The sequence below is a fragment of the Rutidosis leptorrhynchoides genome, chromosome 6, assembly GCF_046630445.1.
Source record: "Rutidosis leptorrhynchoides isolate AG116_Rl617_1_P2 chromosome 6, CSIRO_AGI_Rlap_v1, whole genome shotgun sequence".
Classification (NCBI taxonomy): Eukaryota; Viridiplantae; Streptophyta; class Magnoliopsida; order Asterales; family Asteraceae; genus Rutidosis; species Rutidosis leptorrhynchoides.
The window spans coordinates 42,186,560-42,207,449 of NC_092338.1; the positions used below are offsets into that span (position 1 = coordinate 42,186,560).

General features: G+C 34.3%; 3 protein-coding genes and 1 pseudogene across 5 annotated transcripts; 2 read left to right on the plus strand and 2 right to left on the minus strand.

Moving 5' to 3' along the window:
• LOC139853593 (isoleucine--tRNA ligase, cytoplasmic-like) overlaps positions 1-4,705 on the minus strand; it is a 33,903-nt pseudogene extending 29,198 nt beyond the window's left edge.
• A 322-nt stretch (positions 4,706-5,027) lies between these two features.
• On the plus strand, positions 5,028-10,317 carry LOC139855984 (mannosylglycoprotein endo-beta-mannosidase-like). Of its 2 annotated transcripts, XM_071845219.1 has the most exons (12): positions 5,029-5,346; positions 5,945-6,083; positions 6,201-6,428; positions 6,524-6,582; positions 6,683-6,731; positions 6,846-6,929; positions 7,023-7,076; positions 7,143-7,312; positions 7,781-7,985; positions 8,062-8,733; positions 8,814-9,041; positions 9,302-10,317. In XM_071845219.1, the coding sequence occupies exons 1-12, from the start codon at positions 5,210-5,212 to the stop codon at positions 10,088-10,090; spliced, it is 2,814 nt and encodes a 937-aa protein (XP_071701320.1). In that variant the 5' UTR covers positions 5,029-5,209; the 3' UTR covers positions 10,091-10,317. The 2 variants fall into 2 exon arrangements, with proteins under 2 accessions (XP_071701319.1, XP_071701320.1); XM_071845218.1 differs by having other exon boundaries at positions 5,028-5,346; positions 6,846-7,076.
• An 863-nt stretch (positions 10,318-11,180) lies between these two features.
• On the plus strand, positions 11,181-13,284 carry LOC139855376 (pentatricopeptide repeat-containing protein At3g05340). The gene has a single exon (XM_071844593.1). It carries the CDS (start codon positions 11,197-11,199, stop codon positions 13,165-13,167), a length of 1,971 nt encoding a protein of 656 aa, XP_071700694.1. The 5' UTR covers positions 11,181-11,196; the 3' UTR covers positions 13,168-13,284.
• A 236-nt stretch (positions 13,285-13,520) lies between these two features.
• LOC139852263 (mitogen-activated protein kinase kinase kinase ANP1-like) lies at positions 13,521-19,354 on the minus strand. 2 transcript variants are annotated; one of them, XM_071841516.1, is made up of 17 exons: positions 18,976-19,354; positions 18,860-18,901; positions 18,156-18,221; positions 17,968-18,078; positions 17,807-17,887; positions 17,654-17,731; positions 17,479-17,561; positions 17,283-17,364; positions 16,944-17,044; positions 16,621-16,660; positions 16,482-16,538; positions 16,350-16,399; positions 15,627-15,822; positions 15,361-15,522; positions 14,454-14,791; positions 14,291-14,358; positions 13,521-13,836 (listed from the first exon to the last, which is right to left on the minus strand). In XM_071841516.1, the coding sequence occupies exons 1-17, from the start codon at positions 19,261-19,263 to the stop codon at positions 13,736-13,738; spliced, it is 1,944 nt and encodes a 647-aa protein (XP_071697617.1). In that variant the 5' UTR covers positions 19,264-19,354; the 3' UTR covers positions 13,521-13,735. The 2 variants fall into 2 exon arrangements, with proteins under 2 accessions (XP_071697617.1, XP_071697618.1); XM_071841517.1 differs by having other exon boundaries at positions 14,275-14,358.
• Positions 19,355-20,890: the final 1,536 nt, after the last annotated feature.

Sequence of the window (20,890 nt, forward strand, 5' to 3'; positions counted from 1 at the left end):
ACCAACAGTATGCTTCTACGAATAGCAAGCATGAATAAATGTATGTGACCCTTAGGTCATTACAAAACATAGTTTCAAAAGTATAAAAGTTTGAATGCAAGATAAACAGTTCATGCGGTGATAACACTAGAGCAGCGGGTGTCTACGGCAAGACTAGCACGACAGCGGAAGCAAATAACCTTAAGCACCTGAGAAAAACATGCTTAAAAACGTCAACACAAAGGTTGGTGAGCTATAGTTTAAGTATAACATTATGTAAGGTAGGCCACGAGATTTCGGTGCTACAAAGAGCGTTTCAAAACAGTAAGATAAAGTATATGTTAACCGTGGGCACTTGGTAACTAACTTAACGTTTATACCCCCTGAAAGTACACTTGACAAGTGCGTATGTCTATGAAGTATTAAACACTCATTAAATGCTAGCGTGACTAGCCCAAGTGGGGATGTCAAACCCTATGGATCCATATCTAAGATTCGCGTTCACCGGTTCAAAAACCAATGACTAAACGTTACCGAGCTAAAGGGAATGTTTCTGCCGTTGTATAACCCACACATATATAAGTTTAAGTACTCGTGCCTAGTATGTAAAACATAAAATCCGCATGTATTCTCAGTTCCCAAAATAAGTTAAAGTAAAAAGGGAATGCTATAACTCACAATGATAAAGTAGCGGTAAAGTATGACTCGAAAAGTAAGCAAGTAATGAAGGTTGTCCAAACGGGTCCTCAACCTAAGTCAAATAGTACTAAGTTAGTAAATCATCCGAATAGGTTTAAAAGTATGTAAATAAGGTCTTAAAGGTCATCATCATTCATCATCAACAAAAAGGCGTAAAGTAAGTTTCGTTTATGAAAGTAGTTTAAAACAAAGGCTGAGTTCGGTCAGTCACCACGGCCTCTATACCTAATGAAATAAGGTGAGACCAATGGCCATGGCTCCGTATATGAGTCCTTTAAGTGTGGTAAAAATTACAAAAGCAAACTCGTCTTCGTTTGACCGTGGCGACCGTCTAAGTGCGAGTAGGTCTGAATTTTCAGCACAACGTTAAATGGACATAGTGACGATCGGAGGGCCATAAATCCTAAACCGTAACTCGGATTAAGACGAGTTCTATATGAAAAGTTATCTACTCGAACAGAGATATCTAAAAATCATAATTACATTAGCCCAGGTCGTACGGGTCAGACACAGAAACAGTAGAACAATAGGGTCAGTAGGTTCCAGTGGTTCTTGGTGCTCGATGCTTATCATGGTTCTCATCCTTGATGCATATAGCTTCAAGTGTACAACTCGTTGATGTGTTTGCATCATTTTCACCAAGGTTTGACCATCATAACCCAAGTGTAAGTCTAAGACATGAAGCACAACTCACTTAAGTATTGCAAGTGTTTTGATGAACCAAAGTTACATCAAAGTCTTAGATCTAACACATACATGAACTTTAAAACTAATAATAAGTTACAAACTTGAAAGTTAACTTATGAAATCAAGATCTTAAGTTGTAGAACATAATTCTTAGTTTGATCTTGAAGATCCAAGACTCAAAAGTCTAGATCTAACATAAGTGTACCAAGTTATAATTAAAGAAACTTACTTACATGTTCTTGAACTTTTAAAGTTAATTTTAGTTCAAGATTAATGAGATCAAAGTTAACTAGTAACATTTGACCAATATTAACCAACAAAAAAATGAATTTAAAGTACATAATATAAGGTAGTAAACTAAGTAAACAAGCAAATGATTCATGGTGGTTCATACTTTAAAGATTCAAACCAAAGTTTAATCTTTAAGAAAGTAAACTTTAAAGTTTACTAACATGAATTACAAGTATGATTTTTACAACCATGAACTTACAAACTTTAAAACTTTAAAGATAGAACATAAACTAGTAAGTTTATGTTCTTGAGTGTTCTTGTAAATACAAGATAAAAGAAGAATCTAACTAGAAAGTTGATCCTTGTACTAGTAAGTAAATAACAAACAACAAGTAAGTAAGTAAACCATAAACATGAACAAGTAACAACAAGCAAATGATGATGATTATGCTTATGTTAGGCCACGGTTTTGGATCAAAAAAAGTAGGGAGAAAAGAGTTTGTTACTTACAAGTCTTGAGAGAAAAATGAGATGAGAGAAAGTGTGTAAGTAAGTGTGTGTAAAAATGAGGAAGTGAAATGAGAGAAAGCAAGTAAGTAATTGATCAAAATTTGAAACCAAAACTCTCCCCATCTACACCTAAGGCCGACGGTTTTGGGAAGTGGAATGGGGGAGGAGATTGTTCACTAGTCCATTCATGGTAAAGCCTTAAAAGTGTGGATAAAAGATGGGTTTACATGGGGATTATATGTTAACTAGATTCCAATTGTTCTTAACTAACTAGTTTCCATTTACAAGTAATACTTACATGTGATGATGGGCTAATTAAGTCCATATAAGAAGTAGGGTGGGCTTCACGGGTCCATTGACACTAATAAAGGCCCAAGTTCCAAGTAATAACAAGTTAAGTCCAACAAAGCCCAAGTAATTAACATATAACCTTTGTTAATTAAAATGATTAATAAAACTTAATCATGAATGTAACTAATACTTGAAAATATTATTCGTGTAAGTTTCGTGTGTCACAAAGACGTTTCGGGCAATTAAAGTCAAGTACGGGCAATCATGGCAACATGTAAATGTAATAACGTACATTCGTTTAATCACAAGTATTAATAATAACAATTATTAATAAATAAACGTTGGAAAATTCAGGGTCGTTACAGTAGTTTAAGGTGGCCAGAAGTGGCGGATGAAGGTGGAGCTCAAAGAAGTGAGAAAAGTGATTAACTAAGTGAGTGTGTTGTTCTACCTGCCTATTAACTACATCTCTATATATCAATGTACTCCGTAAGATTTATATTGTTAAGAACAAAACACAGCTAATAATTAATAATAATATATAATATAATAATATAACAACACATTAATAATAACCAAAATTTCAAGAATTACACAGTTAGCAGATGCTTGAATTGGATTATCCTACCGACAGTTTATCCCGGAAGGCTATATCGTGTCCATTGCTAAACAGTTAATGTATAAAAGTGTCCCTAAAAATCTCAAATTTTTAGATTAAACATATTTAATTATTTCACTCATTACCTGATTGAAACCTGATCAAAAGGGTTCGAAAATTATTTATTTTCTGTTCAGATTTATATGTACGGAGTACTAATATTTAAACTTAAAAAGGTAAAAATACTTTTAACAAATCTAAAATCTTCGTAATCGATTTACAGTTCAACTTTTATTTTAATCCATCATAAACTTATATTAAATCTATATGAACGCTAACGAAATGTCAACCGAGTATTACTGACGTTTACTAATTAAGCTCGAAATCATTTATATTCCCTTTCTTTATATAAACAGTTTTAAAATAGCAAAGTTAATTACTAAAGCAAATATATTATATATTTTTAAACAAATAGATTTAATATACCTATATATATTTACAAGTAATATTTATATACATATTTATATATATCTATATATTCTATAGTTTCCATTAATCGCATTTTATTTTATTTATTTTACAATATAAATCCTAATAATCATATTATATAATTTTCTAAATTATATTTCAAATTATAAATACCTATTTAAATATATATGTTATCTATTTACAAATAGTTGTTCGTGAATCGTCGGGAATGGTCGAAGGTTAATTGAATGCATGAAACAGTTCAAACTTTTCGATACTCAACATTACAGACTTTGCTTATCGTGTAGAAAATATGAAATCGTATCGAGAGTTTGGTTCAAAATTAGTCGAAATTTTCCGGGTCACTACAATGGGCGTTTTATCAACAACGAATGTATCAATCCCAACCGCAAATGTTTCTAAACCAACAACAACAACTGTTACCAAACCAACAACAACAAGTGTTGCAAACACAAACGCTACCACAAACACAAGATCGACAATCGGTGGATACACAATCTCTACCACGGGCAATGCGAAAACACACTAAAAAAGATAAAGGTTCGATATATTTTATATATACTAGTTTTATTTATATTTATTATTGTATTAAACTGTTATAATATATATATATATATATATATATATATATATATATATATATATATATATATATATATATATAAGTATGTTCGTAGCCAAATGAATCAATACAACTTCCCGTCAAATGACGATGAGTAGTTTATGTTTTTACGTCTTTTTTATGAATTGAATAAATGTAATTTTTCTTTTTTAGGAAATTAAATTATGTATTTTTTTTATTAGTAATGGTATTAATAAAACGTGTTTTTTATTTAATTTATGTGTGTCTTTTTTTCTTCTTTCATTTATAAAAATATACATAATATAAATACAACTAAATAAAACAGGAAAATGAAAAAAATAAAATATCACCTCAGCGTTCCAAGTAACACCAAAAAAGAAACACCACCACTACTCCACTCAGAAAAGTAACACGTACTACTCATCAAAAAGTGCAAAAAGTCAGGTGTCACCAAAAGTAACACCACTTACCGTTACGGATGGTATTAGACCGATTGTAACGGGGGGTAAGTGACGGGGTCACTTGCCTTGCTGGACAAAAGAAACGCTACCAGCGACCGGTATCGGAGCATCACTTCCGGTGTCACTTTGGCGTCCGGGAGAAAGTGACGAGGCAAGTAACTCCCGTTTTTTTTTCATTATTTTTTATTATTTTAAAAATATTATTTTTACTCCCTTTTAATATCTAACCCAATTATTTTTTAACACATAATCACAATACTCCTAACTAACTCTAAATACAAACACCACCACTACTCAAAAAAAAAAAAAAACAAAACGTGCTAGTCATAAAAAAATGTAAAAAGACAAGTGACACCACAACTAAGATCACCCATAGTTACTTAGTTATGAACCATCAAGTTTTTTTTGGTCTATGTAAAAAGATCTTGTAAAAAGATCTTGTAAAAAGAAAAATAAGACATCCATCGACAATCTTTAAATGCTCCGTCCCAACAGCACTAACAGCCAGATAATCAACCGACCTCTTAAATTCCATTCTCTAAACATGAAACTACCTCACCTGCATTTTAATCTGTTACTGCAATGAGTTTAATTTTACTAAAATTAGGGTTAGATACCTCTTATATACATACGTGCATCAATAACAATCTCTAGCTTCTTCGATAACTAGAGTTAAAAAAGATGGTGAAAAAGGTTCTAGAAGGAGGATGGTTAGCTGCTCGATCCACCGACATCCAACTCACCGGAATTCAGCTCACCACCACTCATCCACCGTCTCCCGATCATTCTCCCTGGATGCCGGCGGCCGTCCCCGGAACGTACGGAATCCAACTTTTCATACATATATTTTTGTCTCTATATTCTATATGTATGAAATCACTTTAGCTTCAAATCTTTTAATTTGGGTCTTATTTTGGTAGTTAATCATTAATCATAGTAATAGTAATTGATAGATTAATTTCTCATAAAATTCGGAGCTTATTTTTTGGCACAAAAGAGGGGTTAGTACGGAATTCAATTCATTCATTATCTATATGTATTTCTATATTTCTATATGTATGTATCACTTTAGCTTGCAATACAGGAGCATTTTAGGTGCTTCACCAAACTTTAAGCTTATCAACACAATGATTACTGATAATTGCAGTTATTTTCTGGAGTAAGTAAAAGAAATAAAATGATTTTAGTATTAGTTAAAATTAAAATGCATTTAAAAGATGAATGTATTCACATCTGTTACATACACTGGTAACTCGAAATAGGTTATTGAGGCATTGCAGTTGTCGATTTAGACCAAAGGTGTCAATATGGGCGGGTTGAAGCGACAAGTAATAAATTAGCGTGTGAAGTTTACACGGTCTATGTTTTTTTCATTTGTTTATTGCAAATTTAAATTTTACTTTTTTATTTTGGCAGAGTTTTGGCAACCCTTGTAAAGAACAACATGATTCCAGATCCTTTTTATGGGTTGAATAATGAAGCAATAATGGACATTGGTGATTCAGGAAGGGATTACTACACCTTCTGGTTCTTCACAACTTTTGAGTGTAAGCCGGTACGTCACAAATCCTTTTAAAGTATTATAATTGTTCAATGCAGCATTTCGAATTTTAATGATCGAAAAACACTATTAAAATGATTATATTTAGCTGAATCGTTAAGCATTGTTCAGTCAAGTGATCAGCATGTTGAACTGAACTTTCGGGGAATCAATTATTCTGCTGAAGTATATTTGAACGGACACGAAACTGTACTACCAAAGGGAATGTTTCGCCGACATTCAATTGATGTTACTGATATCATCCTTCCTGATGGTCAAAATATGCTTGCGGTTCTTGTTCACCCGCCTGATCATCCTGGTACCATTCCTCCTCAGGGTGGCCAAGGGGGCGATCACGAGGTACCTTTTGTGTTCACTAATTTTCATGTGTAATCAGGTTTTGTTGTTAACGGATTTTAAACTAGGGGTAATTCTGTAATTTTTTCCTATGCCAGATTGGAAAAGATGTTACCACCCAATATGTTGAGGGGTGGGATTGGATGGCTCCCATCAGGTAACAACCTTGTATTTTAATTTTGTTATGATAAATTATAAATTAATTAGTTAATATTATTTATTTACTAATTCATTATTTTTTTTTTTTTTTTGGACAGGGATAGGAACACGGGAATTTGGGATGAGGTATCGATCTCTGTTGCAGGGGTGAGTTCTCAGTTAACTGCTCAAATTTGTTTTTCCTTATTTAACTGATTGAAGAAGATATGGCTGTATTTAAAATTAAATTTTTGCTCATAGTTTTTATTTACATTATTGTAGCCGGTAAAAGTTGTAGATCCTCATTTGGTTTCAACATTCTTTGATGATTACAAGAGGGTTTATTTGCACGCTACCGCAGAGATGGTAAACAGAAGTGCTAAAGCAGTCGATTGTTCGGTTAATATTCAAGTGTCAACTGAACTTACGGGAAATACTTGCTTACTTGAAAATCTTCAGACAAAACAGATATCGATTCCTGCTAGATCACATGTTCAATATACATTTCCTGAGGTGAGATTCTTATATAAGTCCTATTTTCAACTAAGTTTGTAATTAATTATATAATCTTGGATGCAGCTTTTTTTCTACAAACCAAATTTGTGGTGGCCAAATGGCATGGGCAAGCAGTCCCTGTATAATGTTGAAATCACTGTTGATGTTGATGGTTATGGAGAATCTGATGCATGGAGTCAACATTTTGGGTTCCGTAAAATTGAGAGCCAAATCGATAGTGCTACTGGTGGAAGGTATTACATGTATAACTCAGATCTGACAAAATGGGTAGAAACAGATCATGGAACTGGTTAAAATGGGTCTGAACGGGTCGAGTTGAGTTAACCTGCAAACATCTTTTTATCCCTTCTTTCTATAAAAGACACTTACAAAAATGTAATGCGTAAAGTACTATTAATAACTGTTTTTTTAATAGATAATCATTATTTTAAAACAAAGCTAGTTAGGAGATTTTATGCAGTATATGACATTTTTGGTAACTTTTAACCCGTTTGACCCCTTTCACCGGTATCCTTTTCAGCCAATTATTTTTTTTTTTTATTTTTTTTTTTTATCAATTAGACTCGCTAGAGTTAAAACATAACTTAAGTTGGTCCATTCATACGCAAGTGGGTTGGAATTGCCACTTACAGTATAATCATTCATCAACTTGAGTAGTTATTATACATATTGTCATGCATATTTACAAATCTATTTGTCAGGCTGTTTAAAGTCAACGGAGAGCCTATATTTATTCGTGGCGGAAACTGGATCCTATCTGATGGTTTACTCAGGCTTTCTAAAAAACGATATGAAACCGACGTCAAGTTTCATGCAGATATGAACTTTAACATGCTACGTTGTTGGGGCGGTGGATTAGCAGAAAGACCCGATTTTTATCGTTACTGTGATATTTACGGTTTGCTAGTAAGTCTTTTACTCTTTTACCCTTTCCTCTTTCAATCCCTTTTAGATTCAGTGAGTTAACAAACGGTTCATGTAGGTTTGGCAAGAGTTTTGGATCACCGGAGACGTTGATGGGCGAGGCGACCCGGTTTCGAACCCGGACGGTCCGTTGGATCACGACCTTTTCTTGTATTGTGCACGAGATACAGTCAAACTTCTAAGAAATCATCCGAGTCTTGCGTTATGGGTGGGCGGTAACGAACAAATACCACCCGATGACATCAACGAAGCTTTGACCAACGATTTAAAACTTCACCCGTTATTCCTAAAAGTCAACGAAAACAATGATAACTCAAAGGAAGAAACAGCGTTGACTTTAATGGATCCTAGTCAATATCTTGATGGAACACGAGTTTACATAAAAGGGTCATTATGGGAAGGATTTGCGGATTCTCAAGGCGGGTTTACTGACGGACCTTATGAAATTCAAAATCCCGAGGACTTTTTTAAAAATGATTATTATAAATACGGGTTTAATCCCGAAGTCGGTAACGTTGGTGTGCCAGTTGCAGCTACGATAAGGGCAACAATGCCTAAAGAAGGATGGGAGATTCCTTTATTTAACGAGTTACCGAGTGGTTACGTAGAAGAAGTTCCTAACCCTATTTGGGTTTACCATAAATACATTCCGTACTCGAAACCGGATCTTGTACATGATCAGATACTACTTTATGGTAAACCGAAACATCTTGATGATTTTTGTCTTAAGGTAGACTGTGACTTCGATGTTTTTATGCACTTTTTTTCTTGTTGTTTAATATTTTTTACAATTATTTAATTATTTCACAGGCTCAACTGGTGAATTATGTACAATATAGAGCGTTATTAGAGGGATGGACATCGCAAATGTGGACAAAGTACACGGGTGTTTTAATATGGAAAACACAAAATCCTTGGACGGGTCTTCGAGGCCAATTCTATGATCATCTTCACGATCAAACGGCTGGATTTTATGGCTGTCGTCATGCTGCAGAACCCATACACGTTCAGTTAAACCTGGCAACGTATTTCATAGAGGTAAATCACTAATTTTTATTCTGACCCATTTGGACATGTTTGAAAATTTGACCCGTTTGACCCATGACCCCAATCCAAAACCGTTTTGACCCGTTACCCAAACCGAATCAACCTGGCCCGTTAGCCAGGTACACGTCTGACTCTTAACCATTTTGCCATCTATAGATTAGCAAGTGTAACATTTTGTAACAAAAAAATAGTTGCTATTATTTTTTTTTTATTTTTTATTTTTTGATAATATTACTATTCCTTTAATCCAGGTGGTCAACACTACATCCCGCGAACTCGCTGATGTGGCGGTAGAGATGTCGGTATGGGATCTTGAAGGGACATGTCCTTACTACAAAGTCTCCGAAAACCTCTCAGTACCATCAAAGAAAACATTACCGATAATGGAGATGAAGTACCCGAAATCTAAAAATCCAAAAGCTGTCTACTATTTACTTCTCAAACTTTATAACATATCCGATTATCGTATAATTTCCCGAAACTTTTACTGGCTACATTTACCCGGTGGCGATTATAAACTACTCGAACCATACAAACAAAAGAAAATACCTCTCAAAATGACTTCCGACATATCTATTAACGGGTCAACTTATAACGTTCATGTACAGCTAGAAAACAAATCGAAGAAACCAGACACTGAAAGCGTCCTTCACAATAACAATTTTGTTGAAAGTAATTATGATGCTGATGTTGATATGATGTCATCAGAAACCGAAAAGGAAGGTGGTTTACTGCAAAAGTTTTACAAACGATTTTCAAGAGAAGAAAATAATAACGTTAGTGTGTCGGAAATAAATGGAAATGATGTTGGTGTTGCTTTCTTTCTTAATTTCTCGGTTCATGGTTCGAGTCAGGATCATAAAAAAGGTGAAGACACTAGAATTCTTCCGGTTCATTATTCAGACAATTATTTTTCGTTAGTTCCTGGTGAGAAGATGGTAGTTACGATTTCGTTTGAAGTACCGAAAGGTGTAACTCCACGAGTTTCACTTCATGGCTGGAATTATGATAGCGGTCATACCGTTCATCAAGCTTTGTAATACATCGTAGCGTTTGTATCATTCATCACGATGTTATTCAACTAAGTTAACCCGTTGTGGAGTCTGTGTGGGTGATTTTGAAAGGTTTGGACCGTTGTTTACTAGTGCGCATGTTGTATTAAGGTGACTGATATGTGTTATTCTATAGACACAATAATCATTACAACTCTTGTATGTTGTGATTTATTCTTATGAATCAAGTTAGATAGTTGAAATTTATTTATTTATTCATGTAACATGTTTTGCTTAAATGAGTTTGATAGCTTCAAGCACCCTATCAATAAGCCTTTTTCATGTTTAATTCACCAGTTTTTAGTTCTTGATAATCCGTTTGAGTTGACTCGTTTAATAATGATTCAGCTCAAGGTCAGTTAGTAAATTTAATTAATTGTCTTGAAGGTTGATCTCGATTAATTTGTAATTTAGTATTGTTTCGAGGCCACACACTTCAATTTCATTGATAAACTCGTCTACACTTGTATTAATATATCACGATTTAGTCGTTCGACTTGAAATTTACTACGACAATTTCTATCCATGACTGTGATATCACAGTCAGTTAGTGCACTTTTTGACCAAAAAGTGCAATCTGCATATGACATAGCAATATCAGTTTCTGATATTATATAATCGTTGTGTTAGTTATATGTGTCAAATATTGAGTAGGATGATGTGGTAAAATCTGATTAATAATTTAGTGAGAAAAAATAAATTAATAATAAAAAATATATATATTTATTAAATCAAAAAAATTAATGATCGGTTGTTAAAGAAAGTCACAGACGGTTTCAAAATCCTCACATACATAACTGACCGTACTCAAACTGACTGACGTCCCGCTAGATTCCTTCAGTTTTTGTTAGTTAAGTGACGGACAGACGATTATATATGGTCTAACGAGATTTTAAAGTAGCGGAGGTAAATAATTACTGAAATTATTTACTTAACCATCCAAAATTAAAAACTTATTTGTTTATTTACCTGAGGTAATTTTTGTTCTAAGCCAAACTCAAGGTTTCGAAGAAGCTGCCCCCAACTTGAAGTTTTGAGTATGAAATGCACACTATAATACACAGAAATTTAACAAATTGACCCGGTTTTCATGGATGAATCCAACATGGGTGTTCCGCAAACTAACAACCTATCTTCCTTCATGGCTTTCGTCTCTCACCACCCATCATTCATCATCACATCTCATCCTAAACCAACAGCAGTTATGCAGCTTGCTATCGAATTCTGGAAAACAAGGCCATTTCAGTATCGGGTCATCAATCCATGCCACATTAATCAAGAACCCACTATTCGGAAACCTTGATAACCCTGTCGAAAGTCGGTACATCATTGCTATTTGGAACTCCCTCATGTTCTTGTATTCAAAATGTGGACACCTGTCTGATGCACAGAAGGTGTTCGATGAAATGTCAATCAGAGATGTTATATCATGGAACACCATTATTTCAGGGTTTCTCACCAAAGGGTTTATTGATGTTGGATTTAATTACTTTAAAACTATGTATGGGTGCTCAGGTGATCATCGGTTTGATCGAGGAACTATCACCACGATTTTATCTTCCTGTGATGGATGTGAGTACTCCAAGATTAATATGATGATTCATACGTTGGTGATCGTTAATGGGTACGAGCGAGAAACGTCAATAGCAAATGCTTTGATAACAGCGTATTTTGGTAGCGGGTGTTTTAGTTCAGGAAGACGAGTTTTTGAAGAGATAAATGATAGAAATGTTGTTACTTGGACAGCAATGATATCTGGACTTGCACAAAATCAATATTGTGAAGAAAGTTTAAAGCTTTTTGTGGAAATGCATAGTGGGTTAGTGTCTCCCAATGCATTAACGTACTTAAGTTCGCTACTCGCGTGTTCTGGTTTGCAGGCACTTAACGAAGGGTGTCAACTACACGGGCTTGTTTTGAAGTTAGGTATGGATTTGGATTTGCATATAGAAAGTGCACTAATGGATATGTACTCTAAATGTGGTAGCATGAAAGAAGCATGGCAGATATTCGAGTCTGCTCAAGTGCTTGACGAGATTTCGATGACAGTGATTCTCACTGGTTTTGCACAAAACGGATGTGAGGAAGAGGCTATTCGTGTATTTGTTAAAATGGTGAAAGAGGGAATTGAATTTGATCCAAACATGGTTTCTGCTATTTTAGGTGTGTTTGGTGGTGATCATTCCTTGAATTTCGGTAAGCAAATCCAATCTTTAGTTGTTAAAAAAGGGTTTGGTTTAAATGTGTATGTTAGTAACGGACTGATCAATATGTACTCGAAATGTGGCGAATTAGAGGAATCGATCAAAGTATTTGAAAGAATGTGTAATAAAAACTCTGTTTCGTGGAACTCGATGATTGCAGCCTTCGCTCGACATGGTAATGCCTGTAAAGCTTTTGAATTATACGAACAAATGAGACGAGATGATATAAAACCAACAGACGTTACGTTTCTTTCGTTGCTTCATGCGTGTAGCCACGTAGGTTTAGTAACTAAAGGAATGGAGTTTTTAAAATCCATGGAAAAAGACCATGGAATTAGTCCACGAAAGGAGCATCATGCTTGTATAGTTGACATGTTAGGACGAAAAGGACTTTTAGATGAAGCCAAAAGCTTTATTGAGGGACTACCTGTAAAGCCTGATGTACAACTCTGGCAAGCACTGTTAGGTGCTTGTAGCTTTCAAGGTAATTCAGATATTGGAAAGTATGCAGCAGCACAGTTGTCGATTACAGCACCCGAGAGCCCTGTGCCTTACATTTTAATGGCGAATATTTATTCTTCAAAAGGAAAGTGGAAAGAACGAGCTGAAACTATACGAATGATGAAGAAGGTAGGGGTGGCGAAAGATACAGGGATAAGTTGGATTGAGATGGATAAGTGCATTCATAGTTTTGTCGTTGATGATCGTATGCATCCACAAACAGAGGATATTTTCGGTGTTTTATCAGTGTTGTTTAGACATTTGAGTGATGAAGGGTACGTGCCGGATAAGAGATTCATTCTACACTACTGGGATGATGATGAAGGGTTAACTGATTCACTGCAAACTCAAGATGCATAAGGGTAGAAGATTAATGAAAGAATTGTTTTGCTTCAAATGTATTACTAGATAAATTGCTTAAGGGTAGCTTTCATGAAATGTGGTAAAATGTGCGGTATACTATTTTACTTATATTTACGACCCGTAAGTAGTAATAAACAAAAACATTATGAACAAAAAAACAAGAGTACACAACACATGTTTATATACCAGATCTGGTTGGCAGTTAGGACCCTTGAATCTGGTTCAAAACAAAATGCTTTAAAAGAATATATAGGTAACTTGCAACTTCACCCTTCATATACATATACTTGTTCTGCTAGGCTGATAATGCTCAAAATGTATGTCACGTTAACAAAACTTACAACATGAAATGACACAAACCAACTGATGATGTAAATATGACATCATCTATGAAGAGTGGTAAATTCTCATATGGATGGTTGCTTTCATTTTCAAATACGCAATGAAAAAAATGCTTATTTTCTCTTCACTCTATTTTACACTCTACTACCTTACCTTAGTTTTGCTGCAAAGCATGGAAGATTTCTTTCACACACACAAAAAAAAACATGTTTATCATTCAATCTCAGGGAGATGCGAATCTTGATCTATCTTTCTGTCGACTTAATCCTCTATCATTCGGTGATGAAGTTTTTCCCCCAACACCTACTACTTGCCTCATCATCTCTGTAACCATCACCATTAAAAATTCAAAAACAAATAAACAAATTCAAGATACAAAACGATTACTGCTTCAGGTGTCCACTTAAACCCAAGTACTGTCGGGTAAATCTAACCCAGACGGCCAGACCCATTTTTAACAGTTTACTCAACTCACCCCATCCCATCCCCATATAGTGGACCCTAATTATTGTTTTTTATATTTAGGATCCATAATTGGTAAAATACAAACAAGTCCAAAAATCGACATACAGATAAAAAAAAAAATAAGAAGAAAAAAGAGGTCTGCTTTGCTAAGGACAATATAAATTACTCCCTCTATCTTAAAAACGTGTCACATATGGTTTGGCGAATACTAGATAATATTAGTAAAAAAATGAAGGATAGTATAAATATCTAGTGTCCAACCTATATGTAAATGGCCCTAAAAACGAGGAGTTTTACAATGCAAGATTTATACCTCGTTGTCTCTCAAGCTCTTGGTCGAGCTCCTCCTTCCACTTCCTCTTGACTTCAACAACGTTCACCCTGAAAATAGAGCATTTATTAGCTTCTGTGTGCACAATAGTTTGTATACAAATATAAAAACAACATTAAATAAACATCAAATAACATATACTAACCCAGGACTGCTAGCTTCTGGCTCAGATTCTGCCCGTGACATGTCGTCACACTGCGGCGATGAAATGTCCATTGGACTACGGCTATTTTCATCACCACTGAAATTTAATGTGCGTCGGCTTCCACTCACAGGGCTTGCATTACTTACAGCATCAATGGCTTTATTATTAGGAGTACCGAGTGGAAATCGACTTGGGGACTTGCTTTTAGGTGGAAGTTTCAGATAATTCGGACTACTTCCATTGCCTGTGACATCAGCGTTTTCTTTTAAACAGGAAGGAACAACGCTATTGTAAAACTCTTCATATAAAGGTGTTTGAAGTCTTTTCAGTTCTGATGCCTGAAATGATAAAGAAACAACATTGTAAGAATCTATTAACCACAAAACAGAAGCTAATTCCATACTCCATCCCATTCAAACTTAAAAAAAAAAAAAAAAAAAAAAAAAAAAAACGTATTGTAAGCTAGAGATGACAACATATGTCAGTCATGTTGATTAGGTAATGGGTCATAACAATTTCGTGTCAAATGGGTAACTCCCCGTTGAGTTGACCCGAAACATTTGTGCATTTCTCTGAAAAAATATTAGATGACAAATGAGTGATATATGATCACAAAAGCTAGATTTATAATGTAGTGGTTGTAACAAAATTACACTAGAGCAACCTCTGACTCATTTTACAAAGAGTAATATTGCATATTACATTAATAAAAACAAATACTTAAAAATAAACAATTTGGTAGGTTGTATGCATCAAAATCTGTTTGATCCATTCGATATGTTCTTCGTTTAGCTAAATTATTTAATAAGACCTGTTTGATTGGAAAAACTCGGCCAAAACTGACCCAATTATATGTGAATGAGTTAAAATTGTCACTTCTATGAGAAATCAAAAGTAAAGACAATACCTTTTCATCCAGAAAAGCTTTTATTTTACATTCAGTCAGTTCATCATCATCTTCGGAGAAAGAATGACCAACATGTCCTTCAGAATGTTGTTCACCATCCAACGTTGCTTGCTGCAGTTTATAAGAACCATCTATGGAAGGTTCTTCCATGGGGTTGAAACTCTAGTCACCAAATGTAATTGTAAAAACATTTAGTTCTTTAATGCTTCCATTCAAAATAGGAAGAAAAACTATATGTATAAAACAGAATAAATATATATATCCACCTTAGTGAAGTCATTGATCACTGAAACAGATCTCAACTTTTCACCCCCACTCTCCATAAAATCGTCCCCATCTAACTGACACATGTCATTATCGCTGTTTCTTGTTCCCAACTCACGCTTACTTTCTTTATAAATCCCAGATGTTACAGGAGAGACGTTGAAGGTACCCATATTGCATACATCAAGCGAAGCAGGGCTGGTTGTCATTTATAAAGGAAACAAATATATTAGTGCTTGATTACATCATCACCATAACAGACAGTATAGAATATGCACCAATTTCTTTTTCTGGATATCGCAGTTCCAACATTTTCGTCCGTCCAATATTCTACCCAAATTACTATTTTGCCCGTCCGTAAACATAAAATGTATGGTCAGGCCTTTGATGCACAAAAAGTTCCTATTTTTGGTCATCATTGATGCAAGTTTAAAGACTAACTAGTAGAATACATGAGTACCCAGCCAAACATTGCAAATAGGGGAAGTTTGGGTAAGCTTATTAAAGGGGTGTACTAGCTTATTGCATTTTGTGACATCTGATAATCCTTATAAAGTGTTTATAAGCTTAGGTGAAAGAGTTTACGGCTTATTATGAATTTAAAAGAAGCAATAAGATTGAGCTACTAGAACGGGGGCTTTCAAAACAGCTTAAGCTAAATCAAACACCTCCTTATTTAAGGATATATGTAGTTTATATGAAAGAATTTGTATTAATATACTCACGAGTGATTCAATATGCTTGTGTACGCAGAGGGAGGAGCTTCAATATTTTCCTGGACACGATAAAAGAATAAACAAAGAAATGATAGGTTGAAAATTTTCAGAAAAAGCAGATGAGAATGAGCCATAACTAACCAATGTAGGAGTACCAACAAAAGAAGTTTGCAGAGATTTCCCTGTAACAAAAGGATGCTGCAAGAAAAATATATGTAAATACCAAATAAGATAAGTTGAGACTTCTCAAAAAATTATAGAAGGTAAAAACTACATTTACCTGCAACAAATCAGAAGCAGAAGGTCTCAACTCAGGTTCCCTGAAATATAACCAATTATAAGACACTGCAAACACATGAAACGAAAAACCAACTAAACAGTAAAAACATATAAGGATATGAGGAATTTTGACCAAAAAAAGGAAGGACTGAATGTACAGTATCATAAAATACATAAACACCAGAAAAGGTGTACGTGAAAGGAAAGCCTTAGTCGTTGATACTCATGTTTCAGATCCAATTTCAGCATCGAAACTTTGACTTTGTGTTAATACTAAAAATCTGAAACATAAGCGTACAAAATGTTAAAAATGCAATTACTTACTTGTGTAAGCATTTCAGTAATAAATCCTGTGCTTCAGGAGAAAGTTGGTCAGGGATGGGAGGATGAGATTTTGTAGTGCCAATATAAAATAGAGCCGCGACCTGAAATGAAGATGAAAATATCACATGGCATTGAGCAATGAGCATAACATGGAGAATAAGCAATGGGTACAAAATGGGTGCGCAGTGTAGGGTTAACAATGGGTCAAAGCGAACACTATAAGTTTCTTATTCTGTTTTTAACTTAACAGAAAGTTAATGTGTCAAATAGGATCAGAAAACTGTATTGATATTACAATAATATATACAGTAATCTACTATAATCTACAATAATCTATACCTCCTGATACTGCTGACTCCAAGGAGGCTTTCCTGTAGCCATCTCAATAACTGTGCACCCTACACTCCATATATCAGCAGTGCTACAAAAATAATACAAGAGATAAAAATGAGATGAATAGAATAGAAAATTAATACTTCATAGAAAAGCAAAACACTAACTCAATTGTAAAGAGCATATATATAACTGTACTTACAAGCTGTGCCCCGTCTGCAGTATGACCTCAGGAGCCATCCAGTATGGTGTGCCTTTCATCGACTTCGCCCCTGGCCCATTAGCCTGACAAAATTTAAGCTTTGAATAAGATATGCTACTTGACCATGATACTAAATGTACAGATCAATAAAGTTGATGTGGGTAGTGGGGCTTACCAGCTCAACAACCTGTTTTGATGCACCAAAATCTGCTAATTTGATGCATCCTTTATTATCAACTAGAATGTTTGCTCCCTGTACATGAAAAGATATTAACAAATAAATGTACTAAGGTGAAGTGGGGGAAAATAAATAAGACAGAAAATGCACCTTAATATCGCGGTGCATTATCCCATTCCCGTGCAAGTAATCGAGGCCAAGTAAAAGTTGTTTTGTATACATTCTTATGACCTGGTTATGAAAAATAGATGAATAATATCATATGCGAAGACTAAATGGAAGATGCAATTTAAAAATTGAAAGTTATATACCGTCTCAGGAAAGGGTCCAAATTTTCCTAAAAGAGATGATATTGATCCTCCGGGAACAAACTCCAACAGAATATTTAAGGTACTGTCCTCTCGTACCGTTCCAAGATATCTCTAAAGTACAACAAGCTAACAACATTAGTTTATAAAATAATCAGCATTTCCTAGAACCTCAATGAGTTTGAACTTACAACGATATTTTGGTGAGAAAGATTCTTCAGAAGCTTTACTTCTTCTTCAAGTTCTCGTATGTGAATCTATTTGTACAATTCAATGAGCTAAATAAGCACCAATATATGATTTTAGTAACTTAAAATAGATGACAGAAAGAAGTTAGCGGCACTGGTGATAATTGCCAATTTTTATGGACGATTGTCCCAAAGTAATATACTATTCTACAAAACATGTGTCCATATACACAGAGAACGCAGAGGTTTTTGATATCACATTGACAATATCATTCTCAAAACAAATAAAATGTAGTAAGCATCAAAACATCGTAGTAATTCAGCTATGAGAGAATATGGAAACATGATATTATAACTAAAACCATTGCTATAGAACATCAACATTTCCACTTTGTCACTTTATTTGTGTAAATTCCACCAACGCATGACAATAAACAATAAAATAATAACAATGATCACATTACTAAAGTAAACACTGCCTTCTTACTAATCCACTATTTCAGGTGATCAGTTGTATGTGCAGGTGTCTGTTATCTAATATAGAACTTCAAGTAACCAAACATTCATATGGTTTTCAGTTGTATAACATTCCATTATATCGACCTACTTGAGGTAACCTAATTGATGGCCTATCCAAACACTGAAATCACATAGTTAGTAAAACTTATGCATTCAACTGTTAGATGTAAACAAACAAGTGATCATACCTGAGTTTTCTCTTTGGATCCACTATTGGCAGCAATCGAAACCTGAAAACGAAACAATCAAAACATCAAACCCCTAACTAAACCCAAATACACTTTAATAGAACATCAAAACTCACCTGTTTGACAGCAAGAAGCTCTCCAGAATCCAGATTCATTCCCATATACACTTGTCCAAACGCACCACATCCAATCAACTCACCTTTTCTCCACCGAATCGTCTGAACATTTTCACTTTTCTCTTTCGCCACCGGCTGCGGTGACGAAAGGATCGAATTAGTTCTAGTGAAAACCCTAGACTTGCGAATACATGAGTTGATTTTGTCAACTAGGGTTCCGGAATGATCGTCGCCGTCAGGAGGACGAAAAACAAGAGATCGGCGAACTGATCCGAACATATCGTGCATTTCAATTAGTGTTGGTATACTTGATAGATTGTAACGTGATTTAATTAGGGTTTATGAGTTGAATTTGATTTTGGGGGATGAAAATAGACGACAGTTTTGTGTAGTTGGAGAGAGAGTGTGTGGGGAAAGGAGGGAAAGGGATACTCATTCCTTTTTTTCAAAAAACTTTACCGACTGATACAATTGCATAGAGAAATATTTTTCTTAGAAATCACCATCACCATAAAATATAAAATAAGTATATAAATATAAGTATAAATAAATATAAATATATTAAATTGCCCAAAAAATTAACATAGAAGTCACAAATTTATAATAAATGGTATATCATTTTTTACTTTGCCCAAAAAGTTATCAGAATTAAATTTAGTGCGTAAAAATTATTCTAATTTGAAAAAAAAAAACCAATAAATAAAGATAATATACGTCCATATATGCTTTCACATAGACGCCATCTCATCGAATCCGATGAGGCCAGGTCATCGAATTTTTCAGCAAAAAAAAATTTTGACGACTTTTTCTGGACAAAATTCCGATTTTTTGGCGACTGCCTCATCGAGAAGATGATGACGTGGCGGCATCTCATCAGATTTGATGAAGTGGTGTCTCTGTGGAAACACAGGTGGACGAATATTATCTTTATTGATATTTTTTGATATCAGAATCTTTTTTACGCACTAAATTCAAATCAGACACTCTTTTAGGCAAAGAAAAAAAACGATCTACCATTTATTAATTTATTAGTAAATATTGTCTTTTATGTTAATTTTCAATTTGCCCGTATATATAAATATAAATAAATAAAGCGTAAAGTTAAATTAAAATATTTAAATATAAATTTTATAAATATAAATGTATAAACATAATAATTAATTCTTTATTGTAGTATATTATTAAAAAAAAACTAATATTATATAGTATATTTTTTTATTTTTTATTTTGAAAGGCAACAAACATTATATTATAAACGAATATACATATATACAATGTCAAAGCTACAGGCACAAATGCTTGACCAGAACTAGACACCACACCACACAGATATATACAAAGCTACATAGAGAGCGAAAACAACCCAAAACTAAGAGACACTGACCAACACATGTTTTGTCCAAAATGCAACAATCGAATGACCTTGGATTTGATAACCAACAATGCCATTCCAATGCTTGATTCTTCAATCTGCTCGAGATCCACACATGACTCACAATTTGAATTTCACTAAAAATTGCATCGCTACTCAAGATATCTTTGTTAAATGTTGATTTGTTCCTATGCTTCAATATGTCATATCCATTGATGCACTCGGTTGCCTGCCATAAGCTTTTTTCAGCTGATGTTTGAAAGCTGTAACTGTAATTTTCTTTGAAGAGCTCCCGAATACTTAGTTTCAAAATGGTCTGCTATGGACATTGACAGTCCATTTGAATGCTATAAATGTACATGAAGGAGTCATTAGTTGTTTTCAAGTTAAGAGTATACTCAAGCTTATGTTGATGTACCTGCTATTAGTACATATATGTTGTTCACCCCTTAATGCTTTTTTTGTTGCTCTTGTCATAATTAATTTATTTCTGATATTTGACAGTGGTTAAGTTAACTCTGATTGATCTTCCTGGGCTGACAA